The sequence below is a fragment of the Papio anubis genome, chromosome 10 (assembly GCF_008728515.1).
Source record: "Papio anubis isolate 15944 chromosome 10, Panubis1.0, whole genome shotgun sequence".
NCBI classification, from domain to species: Eukaryota; Metazoa; Chordata; class Mammalia; order Primates; family Cercopithecidae; genus Papio; species Papio anubis.
Genome location: NC_044985.1, coordinates 49479105 through 49500421, shown reverse-complemented (window position 1 = coordinate 49500421; position 21317 = coordinate 49479105). Strand labels below are relative to the sequence as shown.

General features: G+C 35.7%; 1 protein-coding gene across 8 annotated transcripts in view; it reads left to right on the top strand.

Annotated features, from left to right (window-relative positions):
• GALNT3 (polypeptide N-acetylgalactosaminyltransferase 3) overlaps positions 1-21317 on the top strand; it is an 82745-nt gene that overhangs the window by 22411 nt on the left and 39017 nt on the right. For 4 of the 8 annotated variants that reach the window (XR_002516120.2, XR_002516121.2, XR_002516122.2 and 1 more), the window contains exons 1-8: positions 1614-3794; positions 8364-8536; positions 11382-11531; positions 13866-14100; positions 14577-14694; positions 16186-16386; positions 18445-18576; positions 18781-18882. Coding sequence is in view for 5 of the 8 variants with exons in the window: in XM_021923692.2 (XP_021779384.1) it covers positions 3280-3794; positions 8364-8536; positions 11382-11531; positions 13866-14100; positions 14577-14694; positions 16186-16386; positions 18445-18576; positions 18781-18882 (1626 nt within the window). In the remaining 3 variants the exon portion in view is untranslated. Of the gene's footprint in view, positions 1-1613; positions 3795-8363; positions 8537-11381; positions 11532-13865; positions 14101-14576; positions 14695-16185; positions 16387-18444; positions 18577-18780; positions 18883-21317 lie in introns of those variants that run through there. The other 4 variants (XM_003907557.5, XM_017946612.2, XM_009182356.4 and 1 more) reach the window with 3 other exon arrangements.

Below are 21317 nucleotides of genomic sequence, written 5' to 3'. Positions count from 1 at the left end.
TATTTGTTTTACATTACCTTTACCCCAAGACTGACTCAAATTTTCATCTCTACTGCAGAGCTTTTTCATAATTTCCTGTCCCATATATCTTTTTGCTCATCCAAACTCACTTTGGAAGTTCCATTAGCATATTACATTTGCTACGTCCAAAACTGAACAAAGTATCTTCTTAATTCCTACCCTGAATCTGTGCTGCTTCCTGTATTTCTTGTCTTTGTTAATGTTATCACTTTACTCATTTGTATTAGTTTGTTCTCATGCTGCTAATAAAGACTTACCAGAGACTGGATAATTTACAAAGAAAAAAAGGTTTAATGGACTCACAATTTGACATGGCTGGGGAGACCTCACAATAATGGCAGAAGGTGAAAGAGGAGCAAAGGCACGTCTTACATGATGGCAGGCAAGACAGCATGTTCAGGGGAACTCCTTTTTATAAAACCATCAGGTCTCGTGAGACTTATCCATGACCACGGAAACAGTATGGGGGAAACCACTCCCATGATTCATTTATCTCCATCTGCCCTGCTCTTGACACATGGGGATTTTTACAATTTAAGGTGAGAGTTGGGTGGGGACACAGCCAAACCATATCACCATTCATCTCCCATTCTTCCCTTTCTCTCACCAAGACTGTTGTTTGATTCCACTTCCTGGACTTTCTTGAAATCATTTCACTCCATCCTTTGGCTCCCCTCATCTCATTAACATCCATCACCTTTACGGGGGCTTAAAAACTTGTAATTTTTCTAAAACAGAAATTTGATTATGATCTTTCCTTTTTTCTTGTTTTTGTTTGAGACAGAGTCTCGCTCTGTGGCCCAGGCTGGAGTGCAGTGGCTCAATCTCACCTCACTGCAAGCTCTGCCTCCTGGGTTCACGCCATTCTCCTGCCTCAGTCTCCCAAGTAGCTGGGACTACAGGCACCTGCCACCACACCCGGCTAATTTTTTGTATTTTTAGTAGAGACCGGGTTTCACCATGTTAGCCAGGATGGTCTTGATCTCCTGACCTCGTGATCCTCCTGCCTCAGCCTCCCAAAGTGCTGGGATTACAGGCGTGAGGATTATGATCTTTTCTTAAAAACAGTTTTCTCTATTCCATCTATTTTGGAAAAAAATTGATAATTTCCAAATTCGATGAAAGATGTACAAGACTTCATGAACTGATCTTTAACTGACCTTCGAGTCACATCAGTTGTCATTCTCTCCCTGTGCCTTCCGCTTATGCTGTACTGAAGGACTGATCATGCTTTTTCTTGCTTTTATGGTTTTGCATCTGACATTCCCTCTCTGTTTTCCCTCCTGTCTACCTGCCTAAAATGTACTTGTATTTCAAGATTTTGCTCAACAGTGTCATCTCTAAGAAAATTTCCCTAATATTTCTCCTGACCCTCTACGCTGTTTACTTTTTCTTTTTTTTCGAGACAGAGTATTGTCCTGCTACCCAGGCTGGAGTGCAGTGGCACAATCACAGCCCAGTGCAGCCTTAACCTCTTGAGCTCAAGCCATCCTCCCACCTCAGCCACCTGAGTAGCTGGGACTACAGGCGTGTGCCACCACATTTGACTAATTTTTGTATTTTTTTGTAGGATGGGGTCTTGCTATGTTGCCCAGGTTGGTCTCAAACTCCTGGTCTCAAGTCATCCTCTGGCCTCAGCTTCCTAAAGTGCTGGGATTATAGGCATGAGCCACTGTTCCAAGCCTGTGTAGCTTTCTTTGTCTCCTGTCATAACACATATCACACTGCTTTGTGACTGGCTTCTGACTTCTTATATTTCAATTTTGCTTCTTGAAGGTAAGGGCTATCTTTAATTTTGTAACCACAGCCTAGCACAACATTTGACACATAATTAATTACACAACTGTCATTGTGTGGTTCTGTAACTTCTTATATTCTTTTCAAAAGCTTAAGCGGTCATTTTGTTTTTTACATGAAGTTCTTAAAGCAACCAAAGCTCAGAAATATTGGAATCTCACTTTTATGAGCAATATATGCCAGAATTGGGGTTATCTTTTGGAGCAGAAGTGTCCACTCCATACTGAAAAGAATATAGAATTAGAAATAGTATATAGAACTAAGTTCTGCCTATTTTGTTTATTCCGCTTAAAATTTCCTGCCAAAAACCAGAGAATCCATCTTGGAACCTGGTTTTCTTATTTTAAATTTGGTGAGAACTTTGGAAGAGAAGTTAAAGAAAGTGTCAAAAGTTAATTTTCATTGCTATAAATGATATTTTCTTTAAAATGTATTTAGACCATAGGAGGAACAGGCATTTTTCCTCCCCTTTGTCCTTGCAAATTTCTTGACTGGCTATCATGGCTCATAGTATGTAATCGTTTCCTGAAAAGTCCTATTTTTCTTTTCCTTTGTTCCTGTTGTCCTATATTAGGATTTAATAAACTTGCTGTCCCTTCTTAGGGTCAATTGCAAGCAATATTTTATCAAACCAAATTCTGCATTTTTAACTTAATGACCTCTATAGGCTCCCTAGAGACATTGCAAGTAAAGCTAATGAATTCTCTTTTTACTATTAGATCTTGTATTTCTGTGAGCTATTAAAACTAGCTGTTATAAAACAACAAATTAAATGCCACCGATTTTCTTGTTTTTAGGGGTTCCTTCAGGATTCACTAGTACTATTGGGTCAGAAAATCTGGGAGAATGATAGTTTACTTACTGATGAAACTGCTATATTACCATCATTGGTTAAACTGGAGTACACCTTAGTTTGAGAGTAAACTATATAAAATGAAGGCCACTATTTTAGGTGGATGCCTGGTAGTACCTATCAGTATACCCTTGCTTCCTTATGGAGCTCTCTTTTTTGTAATTCATTTAATGAGGTCCTTTGATTCCTTGGTTATCAAGTGAAGATATTCTTTTTTAACTCAAAATATATTTATAAAATTAATTTTATAAATAGTGGATATTAGAGTTTAAAAAGAATGTATTTTTGAATGGAGACGAATATCAATATTTTGCAACAATTAAATCGTAACAATTATTTTCTTCTAAAAGTGTAATTTTCTTGAGGATGAGATATCTTTGTTTTCTTGTTAACCATAAGAGTACATTGGTAGCTTGTGTTCGGTTGTTGGTTAAATGAATGAGTTGAGCCATGCCTGTAGGACTGAATAACTGCTAATACCATCTACCATTTCTGTTTATAGGTACTACCATTTAAAGATACCTTCTTCTCAGCAAATCTATGATAAAAAATATAAGTAACAGAAGAAATAACTGTTATTTGTCAAGTGACAAACTTTTAATGTCAGAATGGCTCACCTAAAGCGACTAGTCAAATTACACATTAAAAGACATTACCATAAAAAGTTCTGGAAGCTTGGTGCAGTAGTTTTTTTCTTTATTATAGTTTTGGTGTTAATGCAAAGAGAAGTAAGTGTTCAATATTCCAAAGAGGAATCAAGGATGGAAAGAAACATGAAAAACAAAAACAAGATGTTAGATTTAATGCTAGAAGCTGTAAACAATATTAAGGATGCAATGCCAAAAATGCAAATAGGAGCACCTGTCAGGCAAAACATTGATGTTGGTGAGAGACCTTGTTTGCAAGGATATTATACAGCAGCAGAATTGAAGCCTGTTCTTGACCGTCCACCTCAGGATTCAAATGCACCTGGTGCTTCTGGTAAAGCATTCAAGACAACCAATTTAAGTGTTGAAGAGCAAAAGGAAAAGGAACGTGGGGAAGCTAAACACTGTTTTAATGCTTTCGCAAGTGACAGGATTTCTTTGCACCGAGATCTTGGACCAGACACTCGACCTCCTGAGTATGTTGAAGAATATTTATTGTTTATTCTTTATCATCAGGCTTTGCAGGGGACAGAGGGGTGAGCTAAGGAAGTTGCCTGTTCTTCAGCTACTCTAAGGCAGAAAATCAGCAAATACTGTTTATTTAACCTGTTGTATTTATTTTTTGCTTATAATGATTGAGGCTACATATCCCTATTTATGCTTGGTGAGGCAGTACAGATATGAAAATTATTAGCTTGGAAATTAGAAAACGGAATTCTAGATCTGACTGCTATCCACAAGGAAATCCTTTATTCCTAAATACTGTAGCTTTCTCATCTATTTAGGGGGAATTATTGGACAATTTTTATGGGAAATATAGAAGGTAGAGGAATTGTTTCCATTTCTCTGTGTATTTCTTTAGAATAAAAATGTTTAAAAATATGCCAAGATTTTGGAACTGATGGATAATATTTTATAGATTTGTAAACCAATTCACAGTCTTTGTGATTACTTTGACTCAAAGTCTTTGAGTACCTAATTATATTTCAGAATGCCCTATTTTTTGTGAACAATCCCGAGTAGCTGGGATTACAGGCACTTGCCACCGCAGCTGGCTAATTTTTTGTATTTTTAGTAGAAACAGGGTTTCACCATGTTGCCCAGGGTGGTCTTGAACTGCTGACCTCAGGTGATCCGCCTGCCTCGGCCTCCCAAAGTGCTGGAAATACAGGCGTGAGCCACTGCGCCCGGCCCACCCTCAGCAGATTATTCATTATTATTATTATTATTGCTATCATTATTTTGAGATGGAGTCTTTCTCTGTCACTGAGGCTGGAGTGCAGTGGTGTGATCTCGGCTCACTGCAACCTCTGCCTCCCGGGTTTAAGCGATTCTCCAGTGTCAGCTCCCAAGTAGCTAGGACTACAGGCATGCGGCACCACTTCTGGCTAATTTTTGTATTTTTAATAGAGATGGGGTTTCACCATGTTGGCCAGGCTGGAGTGCAATGGCATGGGTCTCCGCTCACTGCAACCTCTGCCTCCCAGGTTCAAGCGATTCTCCAGTGTCAGGCTCCCGAGTAGCTGGGACCACAGGCACACAGCACCCTGTCCGGCTAATTTTTGTATTTTTGAAAGAGACGGGGTTTCACCATGTTGGCCAGGCTGGTCTCGAACTCCTGACCTCAAGTGATCCTCCCACCTCAGCCTCCCGAAGTGCTGGGATTATAGGCGTAAGCCACTGCACCCAGCCCCTCAGTAGATTTTTAATTGTACAAGATAGGCCAGGTTTGGTGGCTCACACCTGTAATCCCAGCACTTTGGGAGGTCGAGGAGGGCAGATCACCTGAGGTCAGGAGTTCAAAACCAGCCTGGCCAACATGGTGAAACCCCGTCTCTTTTAAAAATACAAAAATTAGCCGGACAGGGTGCTGTGTGCCTGTGGTCCCAGCTACTCAAGAGCCTGACGCTGGAGAATTGCTTGAACCTGGGAGGCGGAGGTTGCCGTGAGCGGAGATCCGTGCCATTGCACTCCAGCCTGGGCGACAAGAACGAAACTCCATCTCCAAAATAAAAAAAAAAAAAAAGTACAAGATAAACTGGAAGCAAACAATGCCTATGTATTTAGCTTTGCTTTCTGGATATTAGAGAATTACATTTGGCGGTGAACTTGAAGATAACTTTTGGTCTATTGTTTCACTCAGGTTTTTCTAGATTTAGGATTATCAATACCGGATCCAACTGTATGAGTCCCTTAACGTTGAAACTGTGTAACTTAGATTTCTGTTGAGCTATTCTAGTCTGATTGATTCAAGTTTAAGTTGCTTATAATTTTTAGATGAATGTGTAAAGAAACTAATATCTATAAAATATTCTAGCTGTTATAACAAGGCACATTATAGTTCCTTTTATATAGTAATAGATTAGAATGCAGTAGTGCACTTTACTGATTTGAGGAGAGTTTTTGACTGAAAGTCATCTACATTAAAAATCAATAATCATGATTTTTATTCTTTTGACATGACAATCAGTGACAGTGACAGCCTCAAAATGAACTTTTTTCTCCCAATATAGCATTAAGAAGCTGCAATAATTTTCAATAGTGTTAGTCACTAAGTAAGTGAAAAACAAGTAAGCACATTAACAACATTTTTTGGTTGGAGTTGAAGATTTAATTATTTCTTACTTTGGACAGGGTTTGTACAGGTGGTAAAGATTTGTTTTTTGACTTCATGATCCACCCACCTTGGCCTCCTGAAGTGCTGGGATTAAAGGCATGAGCTACCGCGCCTGGCCTGGCCAACATGGTGAAACCTCATCTCTACTAAAAATACATAAATTGGCTGGGCGTGGCGATGCGCGCCTGTAGTCCCAGCTACCTGGGAGGCTGAGGCAGGAGAATCGCTTGAACCCGGGAGGCGGAGGTTGCAGTGAGGCAAGCTTGCACCATTGTACTCCAGCCTGGTGACAGAGCAAGACTCTGTCTCAAAAAAAAAAAAATTTTGTTTTGTACTTCGAATGTAGCCAGTATCAGCAAATAACACGTTTTCTGAAGAACTGCTAATGTTTTCCATGCTCATTAGAAATATAGATCTAGTTTCTTCCAAAGCCAGATGGTCATGTGACTGATAATTTAGGCATGTTTCTATGTGCCAGGTTTTTCAAATGGTTTGACTGGGATGATACAGTTGCTTTGGCAAGTTATTTTAATTGCACTATTTTAAATGTGTAAAACAATTTTCAAAGCATACATTTAACATGTTAATTGTTTCAAAAGGAATGGAGTTTATGAAAGTATATTGTGAAATTTTATTAATTATGTTAATGATATAACATGACATTTTTACTTGATATTGGTAATTATCAGTTAAGCAAATAAATCCTAGTTTAAACTGATGGAAAATTTTGCAAGATTAAAGTGATAACATTTTACTAGTATGAATTTTTGTGAAATTTTATACTTTAAATCTTCAAAATCGTTTTATAATTATCGATTAATACTATATTAATTAACCACACAGCAAATAAAGGTAGGAAAAAAATCTTAAACTAGAATTTCACTTTCTCCTCAAAATGCTTATAACAAATCATGAGTTTCCTCTTTTTTTCTTTAAAAATAAAATACCATAGTATGGAATTTTTCATAATTTTTCCTTCTAGTTTATGTTGGTTATAAACTTTTATGGGTTCAAAATATAAGCTTATATTTAGTTATTTATTTCTGTGTAATTGTGGTTCAAGTGTGTATATGAATAGTTTGTGTTTGAGCTTTTTTTTAATTGGCAGTTTATCCAAAATTCAATTTAGAATAAATAATTTTATTTATGAATGATGAAGGTGCCCGTGCACCTGTATCACGCTTTGAAATCATGAAGAAACTGAAGAGCAGTGCCACTTTCACTCAGAACCCATCCTCTCCTTTTTCTAATCTGTTGTTGACATCTTCTCTTGATATTTTGCTCCAATCCAACTCCTTTTTTATCACTACAAATATTCCATTTGAAAGACTTGCTGTTAGAAAAGGGTATCAGAGACATTCCTATTGAGGTATGACTATGAAAGTAATTAATGGGATAATTTGTGTATCTTTTTTTAGGGTGGTTTTCTCAGGCCCCTAATATCACACTGGAAGCTACAGTTTCCCCATTGGCCCTGGCAGAGCAACTGAAGGGTGTTGGGCTCTTATCTCCATGAGTAAATTTAAATAATATTAAGAAGAACATAGGTTTTACAGTAAAGCTATTTTTTCCCTTTTGATTCTGTATACAGATTAAGTAAATTGATTCAATAAGTCTAGGAAATAAGAAACCTATATTACATACTTAGGTAAATATGTAATTAAAGATGATCTTTATAAAAATGATTTAATAGGCTGGGCACAGTGGCTCACGCCTGTAATCCCAGCACTTTGGGAGGCCGAGGCGGGCAGATCACAAGGTCAGGAGATTGAGACCATCCTGGCTAACATGATAAAACCCCATCTCTACTAAAAATACAAAAAATTAATTGGGTGTGGTAGTGGGCGCCTGTAGTCCCAGCTACTTGGGAGGCTGAGGCAGGAGAATTGCGTGAACCTGGGAGGTGAAGCTTGCAGTGAGCTGAGATCACACTGCTGCACTCCAGCCTGGGCAACAGAGCAAGGCTCCGTCAAAAAAAAAAAAAAAATTTAATAAGGTGGTACAATTTTTAAAGTTGCAAATATGAAAAATGGATGATTTCTGCATGAAATAAGAAAAATTTGGTTTTTATTTGAGCAATTATAAGGATTTGTCATTTTTACATGCTGTCTCATCATAGGTTATTTTCATTATTTAAGATGTTATTTGTATTTTAAATTATATTGTTGAGAATGCTATAATAACGTGTTGTAATTCTTGACATGTTGCCATCTCTGTTGGTGGACATCATCTCTGGGTGAGTGATTTGCTTGTAAAAAATTTGTTTTGATTTATTTACATTTTATATAGCATTCAGATTATATTACATAGAAGAAAACTATCATTTTTCAGTGATAAATATTCAGTAATGATAATGTTAGCAATGGTATAGCTGTGAAATAAAATAATAAAATTTATAACTGTTTTCTACTTCTGTGACTTCTTCTAGATGTATTGAACAAAAATTTAAGCGCTGCCCTCCCCTGCCCACCACCAGTGTCATAATAGTTTTTCATAATGAAGCGTGGTCCACGTTGCTTAGAACTGTCCACAGTGTGCTCTATTCTTCACCTGCAATACTGCTGAAGGAAATCATTTTGGTGGATGATGCTAGTGTAGATGGTAAGAAAGCACATGCAAATTAAATTGTTTCCCAAATCCATATGGTGGTATCCCAAGTCTACTTGATTATATGGTGCTCTCTCTATGCCATCTCAGAGCTTGAATATAATAGTTTGGATAGTGGGTATGCTGAATGAAATTAGAATCCAAGGATGGACATATTCAAATATTTTCAAATGCAGAAATGTATGAAACACTATTATTCATAACTGTATAGTCCTCAATGCGAGACTGTTATTGTAAGACATAAAGGTTAAGAGCACAGACTTGAGCCTTTGAGTCAGGCTGCCTTGATTTGAATCCCAGCTCTTTTCCTAACCAACTATATGACTTGGGCAAGTTACTAAACCTCTCTGCCGTGATTTATCAGTAAAATGGGAATAATGCCGTATTTCATCAAATGTATTATATATCATTAATTTATAAATTACTAGAGAAAACCCACAGCTAATTAAACTTAGCATGCCATTGATTATAAGAAATTGATTATAAGAAGAATCCAATTATGTAGCTTAAAATTGAGGAAATACAGAACTGGTACATAACTTCTAGAGTTGTTTTAAAGTCTAAATGAGTTAATATAAATACTATATCAATAAATAATATAAATGAATAGTTAAAAATCACTAAAGAGTCACCGTGTTCTATTTTATTTCATTGTTCTTAAATATTCCAATATTACTTACCAGGTTAGCTAAATTCTTTAGTACATTTACACTTAAAATTGGAAGTCAAATACTAAATTACACATTTTAAATTGGAATCACAAGGTGAATTTAACAAATACTCTAACTTGTAAATTTTCAAACATCACAAGTATTTTAAATATTGTATCAAACAGATACATATTATTTCAATGATTACAAAATTTATTCCTTAATAAATCCAAGTTTGGAATCAGATTCCTGAAGGTCAGATGTCTCATTTTATCCTTCCAGCAATGTCTTGTGATGGTAAGTCCTACTATCCTCATCTTAAATAAACTGAGATGCAGAAAAGGTAAAATTCCTTGCCCAAGATCACATAGCTAAAAGTAATTGTGCTATAAAGTGAAATCAGGGCATCTGATTTCATGTAGCTTTCTGTTCTCAACCTCCCAAATAAAGGGTGTGCATGGGAGCTAAATTTAGGGTGCAGATATAAATTTACAGGAATTTCTTGTGTTGTGGGTAAGTTAAAAGTTTTTTTTTAAACAAAATCCAACAGTGAGAAGGTATATTGAAGGAATCCGTAGTAACTCCATTTAAAATAATTCTAATCAAGAATGTTGAAATTTTTACAAGTCTCTTAAAACAGAAAATGTTTATGATTATGTATTTAAGATGAGTTAAAATTCTGCTTGTCTTGCTGAGAATTATATCCGAGGTAGTTAGAAGGTGTTAAAAGCTTAATCTGAGAATTATTTTGAGGTAGTTAGAAGGTGTTAAAAAGTTAATCTATCACTCTGAGACAACAGTGTTTAGATAGATTTATTTTTCCACAAGGGTTGTTCCTGCACTTACCTCTCTTATGAATGTTTAAGCTTTAAATAAGCAGCTCTCTTAACTGAACTACTGGAGAATTGAAAAAAAGGTTATATTATCACAGATAAAGTCAAAGTCATCTGCATTTGCTTCTAAAATCTGGCAGAAGAAAACTTTTACCCCAGGATATTTATTGATTTTCTTAACATTCCCAAATCTTTTTGAGGCTATGTTTTGGGCCCATGAAGGCTGCTTGAAGAACTGCATTTTGTACTCAATAAGAAATCAAAAATGTAATTGTGAAAAGCAGGCTTAAGAAGTTGTTTCAGAATACGAACAGCTCGGCGAGTGGCTCAACCTATAATCCGAGCATTTTGGGAGGCTGAGGCCTGCAGATAGCTTGAGTTCAGGAGTTCCAGACCGGCCTGGGCAACATGATGAAACCCCATCTCCAAAAAAAAAAAAAAGAAAAGAAAAATTAGCTGGGCGTGTTGGCACATGCCTGTGGTCCCAGCTACTTGGGAAGCTGAGGAGAACTGCTTGCGGCCCAGAGGCAGACGTTGCAGTGAGTTGTGCCACTGCACTCCACCCTGGACGACAGAGCACGACCTTGTCTCAAAACAAAACCAAACAAACAAAAAACAACACTTGATTGACATTTATTAATAACTTTTAAAAAACCTATTATCTCAATTTTTGCTTATTACAAACCTTATCCAATTTGGGATATTGAATATCTTAAAGTATATACCCAATACTAAAATTTGCCTGGTTCATATTTTACTAAATAAAACTCCGTCAGGAGACTCCAAAGCTTTCGCAAATTTTTCTGCTGATTCTGTGGAGGAGTCGTCCGAAAATGCTGTAGCCGTGGACTTTCTGACTTGTCTCAACATTTTGATCTTAAATTATGTTGATCCTTAGTTAAATATGAGAGGTCTTTTGATATTTGACATTTTTCTTTAAGATTTCTAGATTTAAATACTAACGTCAAAGCATTGAATATCTTTTTGACCAAATTCCATATCTTTCACTCTGATAATCAGTCTTCTCAGACCTCTAAATGAGTCTTCTGAACAGCTAGGGTTGACTCCATTTGAAGGTTCTCACTTCCCTCCCAACACATTATATTTATTGATAGGAAGTGTACAGAATAAGTATGTGTTACAGTGTTATGTGTTACAGTAGTGATCATTTGCATAGCTAGCCTTTTTCCCCAGTAAGGAGTTAAAGATAAAATTTTCATTTTACTGGAAGGACACATGCAACTGTTAAGATTATGAATTTGGAAGGATCATTACTCTGTGGTTTCATTAGCTTTCATAAGCTATATATGAAAATAAATTTAGAAAGAATTAATCCTGATTTGTTTTTCCTTACAGAGTACTTACATGATAAACTAGATGAATATGTAAAACAATTTTCTATAGTAAAAATAGTCAGACAAAGAGAAAGAAAAGGTCTGATCACTGCTCGGTTGCTAGGAGCAACAGTCGCAACAGCTGAAACGCTCACATTTTTAGATGCTCACTGTAAGTATATCTGTATGGATATGGTTGTAACATTTTCCCTCCCTCTGTCTCTAATTTAAAAGGTAAGGAAGGCTTTTCTTTTCTAAATGCCTAATTGCATTTTCTTTAACAGCGTTTTCAACTGGTGATTATAGCAATGACAGCCCAAGCAGATAACAGCTCAGCGGAGAAAATTCCTTTCACTTATGCAGAATTCTTACCTCCTTTGTGTTTAAGTTTCCTCAACTTTAATGTTCTCCAGTTACTAGCTGTTCCAGCCAGTTATCCATGCCTAATTTTTTTTTCATGTTTCTTTTCTGTTTAAAAAAAAAAAAAAAAGTTGTTTTTTTTTCTTTGTTGTTGTTTTTTTTTGATTCCCACACTTTGAGTGAAAGCTTATTTACTACTTAAATGTGGCGGGGCACAGTGGCTCATGCTTGTAATCCTAGCACTTTGGGAGGCCGCAATGGGTGAATCACTTGAGGTCAGGAGTTCATGACGAGCCTCGCCAGTAAGGTAGAACTCCATCTCTACTAAAAATACAAAAATTAGCCAGGCATGGTGACGTGTGCCTATAATTCCAGCTCTTAGGGAGACTGAGGAATGGGAATCACTTGAACCTGGGAGGCAGAGGTTGCATTGAGCTGAGATTGTGCCACTGCTCTCTAGCCTGAGCGGCAGAGTGACACTCCATTTCAAAATGAATGAATGAATGAATGGATGAATGAATGAATGAATGAATGTAATCCACCCTATCATTAAACTTTGTCCTAGTACTGTTGCTTTTTTATATTTTAGTTTTTTTTTTTTTTATTTGCAGACTCCTTGGCATAAAAAGGAGTCTGCGAATTTTCAAAAAAACCCACAAAACCAAAATATGTTTATATATATAGTTTTTATGCCGGGTTAGGGGTGCCCCATCCCATCTTCTTTGGTATCCCTTACATAAACATTGTCAATTTTTGTTTGACTTTGTTGCTGTTGGTTTTTCTTTGTCCTTTAATTTTTTTCAGAGTCAAATTTTTTAAAGTATTTAGAAAGCATTTTTAGAGTCAATGTGTCATATGCATGCTAGTTATTACTAAAATGTCATTTAGTCCCTTGAGCTTTGAGTTTAGTGGGCTATACTCTATGAATGTGTAGCTTTGAATTGGCCAGTGCTTAGGTTATGTTTCACCCAATTACTGGTTTTGAGCACACACTGATTATTACAGAAGGGCTTTTGCATGTGCTTGGGTTGCTTAGAGCCATCACATTCAGTTCTCTTTTAATACCAGACATTTAGAAAATGAAGAGAAGACTAAAGGTAATCCTAGAGAGGTGTTTTAAAAAGGAAAATACCATCCTCTGGTATTTCTTCTCGTTGTTCAAAATTACAATAAGATCATACTGGACATTCTTACCCACTACCCACTGGGTGAATGTATCTGATGGTCCTCCTGGACCATGACTGCCAAATACTGCTTTGTGGGGAGCCCAGAATAGGACAGCACTTCATTGGCTGAACTTGCTGTGTGTTATCTAAAACAACCTAGCCTGTGAGCAGGGCCCAGACCTATCTCAGCATGAAATTCCTTGGCCCTCCCTTTATATTAGGTCTGGGGCAGCTTTGAATGGTCCTTCTCTAGTTGCTAAAATCGGAATTTATACTGACTCCTTATTTTCTCCTAAGACCCAGTCAGATAAATGAAAATTTCAATTACTGTACCTTACTCAGGGAGACACAAGTTTAAATAAATCAGAACACGTTTAGGGCCAGGTGACGTGGAACAGCAAAAAGCTACCTTTGATTCATAGGTCATTTTAACACATCATCTAAACTTTAAATACACTAATGTTATTTTGCATCTTTTGTAGAAGAAAGAAGGTCATCATCTGTAGGGGAGTTTTTCTAACTGTACTGAATCTTGTTTCACCTTTTTCATCCTACCTTAATCTCATCACAAGAAACCTTTAAGAAATCTCACCTTCTGAGGATCAATTGTACAATGTGGTGATTGTAATTCATAATAATGTAGTGTCTACTCAAAAATTGCTAAGAGTAGATCTTAAATGTTCCTAACCACCCACTCCATAAGCCAATAAGGTGATGGATATGTTAATTAGCTTGATTGTAATAATCATTTTACAATGTATACATATATAAACACTATGATACACACTGTAAATATGTAGAATTTTTATTTTGTCTGTTATATCTCAATAAATCTGAGGGAGAAAGAAGTCTCTATTATATACATGTTCAAAACACAAATTGACTCTGTTATTCTCATTTCTCTGTAAACCTTCACCTAAATAACTAAATAACAAACTTCATTGTTTTTATTGAATTAGTTAAAATTCTGTTCCCTCCAGGTGAGTGTTTCTATGGTTGGTTAGAACCTCTGTTGGCCAGAATAGCTGAGAACTACACAGCTGTCGTGAGTCCAGATATTGCATCCATAGATCTGAACACGTTTGAATTCAACAAACCTTCTCCTTATGGAAGTAACCATAACCGTGGAAATTTTGACTGGAGTCTTTCATTTGGCTGGGAGTCACTTCCTGATCATGAGAAGCAAAGAAGGAAAGATGAAACCTACCCAATTAAGTAAGATGATTGCTCTCAGAGTTTTATATTTACACCCTGTACCATACATTGAATACGTACACACTGTTTGCTTTATAGCGATTGCCTCTGAGGTAATTGATAAAGAACACACATATTCTATATAAAGAGAATCTAAAAGTCATGAATTTGTGTACTCACTTACTCATAATGTTGCTGAGTAAGAGGTAGCAGTAAGTGAGCTCTTATGTCCTCCTCATCAATCATTACTTAAAAATCTTAAAGCATGATTAGGAGAAGACATTTAAGTTTGTTCCAATGGGAGCAGACACGAGGTACTCCCCCCGACCCCAAAAATCTTGACTTTGAAGATAGCATTTCTAGTTTTTATTAATCTGAATAAAAGCTTTGAAAACGTGATATGGCTTTAATTTTTTAAATTTGATTCAGTTCTTAAAATATGCTGTTTTATCTTGTTTAGTTTTTATAACACAATTTGACAATGGATTATTTTTCAGAACACCCACTTTTGCAGGAGGACTTTTTTCCATATCAAAAGAATATTTTGAGTATATTGGAAGTTACGATGAAGAAATGGAAATCTGGGGAGGTGAAAATATAGAAATGTCTTTCAGAGTAAGTTTATGGGAATTAAATATTGCAGATATATTAAACAATGAAATATATTGTGTTCTAATTGGCTGGTACAGATGATTACAGATGTGCGCACTCTACTTTTTGTGCTTTCTAAAACTTAATTGCTGGAAATTTTGGAATAAGAATATTTTCTTTTAATATGTAACTTAATATATTTGTTCATTGTTGCCAATGCAACAAGAGGAATCAGTTAAACTCCTGTGTCCAGGCAATAACACCAATTAATGCACTTGTAGCTACTGAATTCCAGCCAAGATAAATATAATTAAATCTGGTGCTTCAGGAAATGAGTTGATCATCAAGGGAGTTAGAATGGAAAAACATTTATGAATAATTTTAAAGGACATTGGACTTAACTGTTTGGATTGAATGAGCTGGATTTTTTCTATACATAAGTTAATATAAAAAAAGGCTTTGGGTAGACTCCGTATGTACCTTATGTATTTGATTTCATGAGTTTCATTTTCTGCAGTAACTTTATCATTCATTTTTCATCTCTTAGGCTGGAATGTAGTGGAAAAAGAACTGAACTAGGAGTTAGAAGATTTAAGTTTTGGCTCTGGCTCCATCACATACTGGCAGTGATGATCTCAGCCAAGTTTGAACTGCTTATGGCGGGGTCTTGTTTATTTATTTCAGTATTTCCAACCCCTAGCACATGTTGGGTCACAAGCACAGTTTGTTGAATTGAACGTATCACTGAGTCTTCTCATTTGTTCAAGAAAGAAAGGAGAGAAAGAGATTGTAATCACTTGCTCTACTACTAGCACATAGTATTAAATATGACTTATTTTCTGATTCTTTGCTTGGTAACTATGGCAGAGTCAATTATTAAGATATTTAAGTGAAAAGGCATTGATTTCATGATTTGCCATTTTATTTAACATTAATGCAAATCAGGGTTTTTTTGACATTTTATCTCTAAATTGGCATGAATTTTTAAATAATCATCCACTACTTTGCAAGTTCAATAGAATGGTCATTGGTAATAATAGCCATCTGGAATTGTTTTCTTAGTTACAAAATTGAATATACAAGAGGTAAATAGGGTCTGAGTCCACTTCTACCCAAGCTTAGAAGAGAAACTCTAGTTTAAGTGAAGGGACTATGTTGGTAGTTCAGACGAAGTCAAATGCGTAAGAGCCTTTAGTTTTCTGTGCATATTAGAGAACTTACATAATTATTTGCAAAAACAAAAGCCTGGAATTCATTTTTATGAAAAATCTGAAATCACCATTTTGTTAACTTACTGAAAATGCACTTCTGTTGTCTTTAGTGTCTATGCCATTTAATGAAATAATTCCTTACATTTAAGAACTTAAGTTGAAATGGCAGGGGACAGAGACTATTTGTAATATTATAATCTCTTCTTTAATTTTGTTTTTCATAATATCTTAAAGGTGAACTTAAAAGCAACAATTTGATTTTTCTAAAATACTGTAAATTTAAACAAATATCATTAATTATCAGGTATGGCAATGTGGTGGGCAGTTGGAGATTATGCCTTGCTCTGTTGTTGGACATGTTTTTCGCAGCAAAAGCCCTCATAGCTTTCCAAAAGGCACTCAGGTGATTGCTAGAAACCAAGTTCGCCTTGCAGAAGTCTGGATGGATGAATACAAGGAAATATTTTATAGGAGAAATACAGATGCAGCAAAAATTGTTAAACAAGTAAGTTAAAGCTAAGTAGTTAAACTGCAATAAAACCTATAACAAGTTCACATGTCCTTTTGCTTCAATTCATCTCAAGTACAAAACATCAAAAAATTTGAAAGTAGATTTTTAATTTTAACTCTTAAGGTACATAACTTAGGAATCCGAGTTTCCATTTTTAGGAAAAAAGCTAAATAAACTGCTTTTTAAAAATCAGGAATGCTACTTGATGTTTTTAATATGAAAGATATTTCTTTTCTTTTCTTTTTTTTTTTTTTTTTATAACTCAAAGAAAATTAAGTGGAACTGTTTTTACTGGTTTTAGGAGATATAACACCTAAATAAAAACACCTAAATAAAGGTTCTAAGTGACTTTTTGCACTGGAGATATAGTGTCTTAATGTGGCGTGAGAATAAACCAGGAGTGCCAAGCCTTTTTTTTTTTTTTCCCAAGCTCTAGTTTCACTACTTACTGGAGATGTTACTTTGGCAAAGCCTTTGAGAATGTAAAATAGGGAAGACACTTCATAGAGTGGCTGCAAGGTGGCTGGACATGGAGTGCATGCTTAACATGTTTCTTTTCTCTCCTGTGTTTTAAGAGATGAAATACACATCCTGCCTCTCTCCCAGAGTAGCTGTGAAATAAGAAAGTGATAAGTGCTAACAAATATATGGTACTCTTGTTATTAACCTACCATAAATAGATTCTGTTCTGCAGAATCATGAAACTTAATATGTGCTAACAAATATATGGTACTCTTGTTATTAACCTGCCATAAATAGATTCTTTTCTGCAGAATCATGAAACTTAATATATTAGAAGTAAGTTCTAATAGTCTTACTAATACTAGATACGGTAAATTAACTAGATAGTTTAAGACCATGCTTCAGTGAATAGTACTCGTCTCTTTATAGGAAATAGTGCTAATTTGCAGGGTGAGGGAAGGTGGAGTATTTATTGGGAGTCAAGGGTATCAGTATTTTGGCTGTTGTGGTAAAGAACGATTTGGTTACCTCTTTCGCCTTTTCTTTGGTCTCCAGTATCTCCCTGTTAGGATGCAAATTCAGAGCACTATTGAGTTAGATTGCTATCTTTTTACCCAAGGCGGTGAAGACAAAGTGATAGCACTTGGCTAAGCAGGCAAGTGGTCACTAAATGAAGCTTCTGCTCTGCTTGTCCCCCACAAAGGGGCACACGAGTCAGCAAATACCTGTTTGTTACCACAGGACACATAGATCTACATGGTAAATGTAATAAGCTAGCCAGAAGTCCTAAAGACTCATACTTTTTGCTGAAATGCCTGGGTTCAAGACATCGAAGTTGGCATAAGAAAATATTTTCTTTAGTTGAACTGATAAGGTTGAGTATTTACTTTTGCATACATTTAGATATTACATGTACTTTTTCTCTAATATTTTGCCTGTAGGTCAGATACCTTGAAGTTTAATAATAGTTTTTTTTTTAAATTATTTTCTTAGTCCCTTAAAATAAAGGAAAATAAAATTCATTTAACTTGAAAATTGCCTTTTTATACTAAAGGTTCAGTTGGGGATATTGTTAACAACAAGCAACATCCTGAAACTAGAAAAGTTACTCCCAGTGGGTTATTTCTTGCTGGTGGTTTTCTGTGATCTCGATGGAGAAGAGATAGAAGTTGCATTGTGTATTGGCACAGTTTGTCTTTACCAGATTTCTCACACCTCACTTTGCAGATCACTTTTAGGTATAAAGTTGGGACCAATTTTGGATGCGCCTACCACCATTACTTTGCCCACAACATTTTACTAGAAATCTTTGTCTTGTAGGGAATGTTTGTGGCACAAATGAAGAATAAAATAGCATCATTTTAGTATTTTAATCAGCACTGAAGTGGTCTTGACTGTCTTTTAAAGCCAGAAATGAACAGGCAGACATACTTTTTACTTGAATGAATGATGAAGGCTGTTGAATTGCCTCTTGAATTTTTAGCATGGATTTTTTTAAATACCTAAATAGAAATACAAATAGTAGCATTTTAAGTACTTTCTCAATGTTGTTTTAATTAAGCATTCCCTTCATTTCTCATCTTTCTACAGAAAGCATTTGGTGATCTTTCAAAAAGATTTGAAATAAAACACCGCCTTCAGTGTAAAAATTTTACATGGTATCTGAACAATATTTATCCAGAGGTGTATGTGCCAGACCTTAATCCTGTTATATCTGGATATGTGAGTATTTTCCTGTTCCTTTTTTACTTAATATACTCTTTGCCACTAACCTTTATGGTTCTAAGAAAATTGCTGAAATACTTTCTGGTTTATTGCTTTTGAGATTTTACATTATAATCATTAACATTACTTTCTAAGTTATTTTAAAAATATATAAACCACATGGATTAAAAAACTTTTCATAACTTGAAAATTTTCCTTTAGATTAAAAGCGTTGGTCAGCCTCTGTGTCTGGATGTTGGAGAAAACAATCAAGGAGGCAAACCATTAATTATGTATACATGTCATGGACTTGGGGGAAACCAGGTGAGCACTCACTGCATTAAAAATCCTTCACTTGTAAAGCATTTACCAGCACAAGTGAGATGTTGCCTATATTTCAGAAGTCCCAAAGCAGCTTTACACTTGGGTAAGCTGGTGTGTGAAATGTTTTTGGACTGAGTTTGGCAATTGATATTGATGAGTATTTTTTTGGTTTTTATTCTGGCTCTGAAAACAATTTGAGTAGCTTAACCATTCTAAGAAAAAAAAAAAAAAAAAGGAGGCTGGGCAGAGTGGCTCACACCTGTAATCCCAGCAGTTTGGGAGGCTGAGGTGGGTGGATCACTTGAGGCCAGGAGTTCGAGACCAGCCTGGAGAATATGGTGAAACCTCATCTCTACTAAAAGTACAAAAATTAGCCGGGTGTGGTGGTGCATGCCTGTGTTCCCAGCTACTCAGGAGGCTGAGGCTGGAGAATTGCTTGAACCACGGAGGTGGAGGTTGCAGTGAGCCAAGATCACGCAATTGCACACCAGCCTGGGTGACAGAGTGAGACTCTGTCTCAAAAACAAACAAACACACAAACCAAAAAAAAAAAAAGAAGAAGAAAAACGAAAATGAGAAAATAATAGAAAAAGCCATTTGAATTTTTTTTAAAAAGAAACTTCTATTTAGCTCTTTGATGCTTTGACTTTTGCATGACTATTGGCATGATAATTTTGCAAGTTTACACATAAAGGCCACATATAACTGTATTGAATCACAAATTACTTCAAGTGTTAATAACAAAATAGAGCATTATAAATTAATTTTGTGGGCCACAATATTATTTCAATATGTTCCTCCTTCTCCCACAAAAGAGGACGATTCTCCTTGATTAGTGACATCCCTGCTTTACTACCTTTTGATGATTTTACTGATTAAGATTCAAATGTCAAATATTACTATTTAACGTGCCTATGGGTAGAGAACATGTTATATACAAAGTTTCTGTTTTTTTAAGCTTCCTTTCCTTACCTTTTGCAAATTAACTCCTGGAAAGATTAGACTATTTCTCTCATTTGTTCATTCAACAAATTAATTGAGTGAGCCCTGTATGCCAGATACTCTGAGGAGTTCAAGCTATTTAGACTCTAACTCCTTTAGGAAATCGGTAAACTAGCAGTTCCTGAGGATAAAGCATTCAGAGTGTTCTCGGGGTATAGAAAAGGGCATCTGAATGAGAGTGGGTGCCACACATTTTCCTGAGAAAGATGACATTTGAAAACATTAAAAAAAAAAAAAAAAAGTAGGTAGGAGCTAGTGAAGTGGCTGTTGGGAATGGCAACAGAATAAGAAGAGTGTGAAGGAAAGTGAACTGAAGAGAAGAGCCTGGAGTATCTCTTATGGGCATTGCAGTTATTTCGATGTAGAGTCGAAGATGTATGTGGAGGAGTTTTGCAATAATTAATATCCATGATGTCCTATTTTAATGGGATGAAACTTTGAGATGTCAGTTTTAGGAAAAAAGAACCAGTTTATCTCCTGGTCCATCCTCTTCTGTATTTCTTCCTACCCATTAGGCTCAGCTTAATCTAGTTCTAATCCTTATTCACGTAAACCAATCTTTCTACTGAGGGCAGACGATACAGATGCCCAGAAACCAGAGCTGGTGAACTGGATCTATTGCTGGATGGTTAAGGTGTAATTCTGAAATAGGATGGAGATATATATGGACACATATAGACATACATACATCTATACCTATATCTATATACATATATCTGTACATATATGTGTATGTGCATAAATCTATATGCATCTTTTTAAGAATGTTGTTACCCTTCATATATTAGAAGAAAAATAGTTACATAAATAATTGCATTCTATGGAAATAACACTGATCTATGCTTGTAAAAATTAAGATTTTGAGCAAAAGGAAATATCTCTGCATTTGTAAAAATCTTATCACTAAATGTAAATCCTTATAAATTTCTCTTAGGCTTCTTCTAGCATTACATTTATTTCATCTTAAAAGCTGAGGATATATTGTACACATTGCTTTTTTCCATTTTTCTGTTATTGTCATAAAGATAACAGCTTTATGATAGCTCTGTATCAAAAATATGTTTATATTTTAAGTAGAATATAGCTATCTTTTAGAAATTGGGGGGATGGGAAAAATTCACATATTCTTTCAATAAATATTTGTTTAGAACCTATAAAGTAGCTTGTAATGACTGTTACCGTAGTGAAAAGACAAAGCTCCTGATCTTGTGGAGCTTGTTCCACAGGAACAAAGAAAAAAATACGTAGTTTTGGGCATGAAGAAAAATATAGCAGGTAAGAGAATAGTGTGTTTTGGGGTGAGGTGGTTATTTTAAGAGGTGAAGGAAGATCTTTTTGGAAAAGCGACCTTAGAGTAGAGGCCTGAATACTTTGAGAGAGTGTTCCAGGAAAAGATGCTCATCTTGGAGGAAGGATTTCCAAGGGTGGAGGCC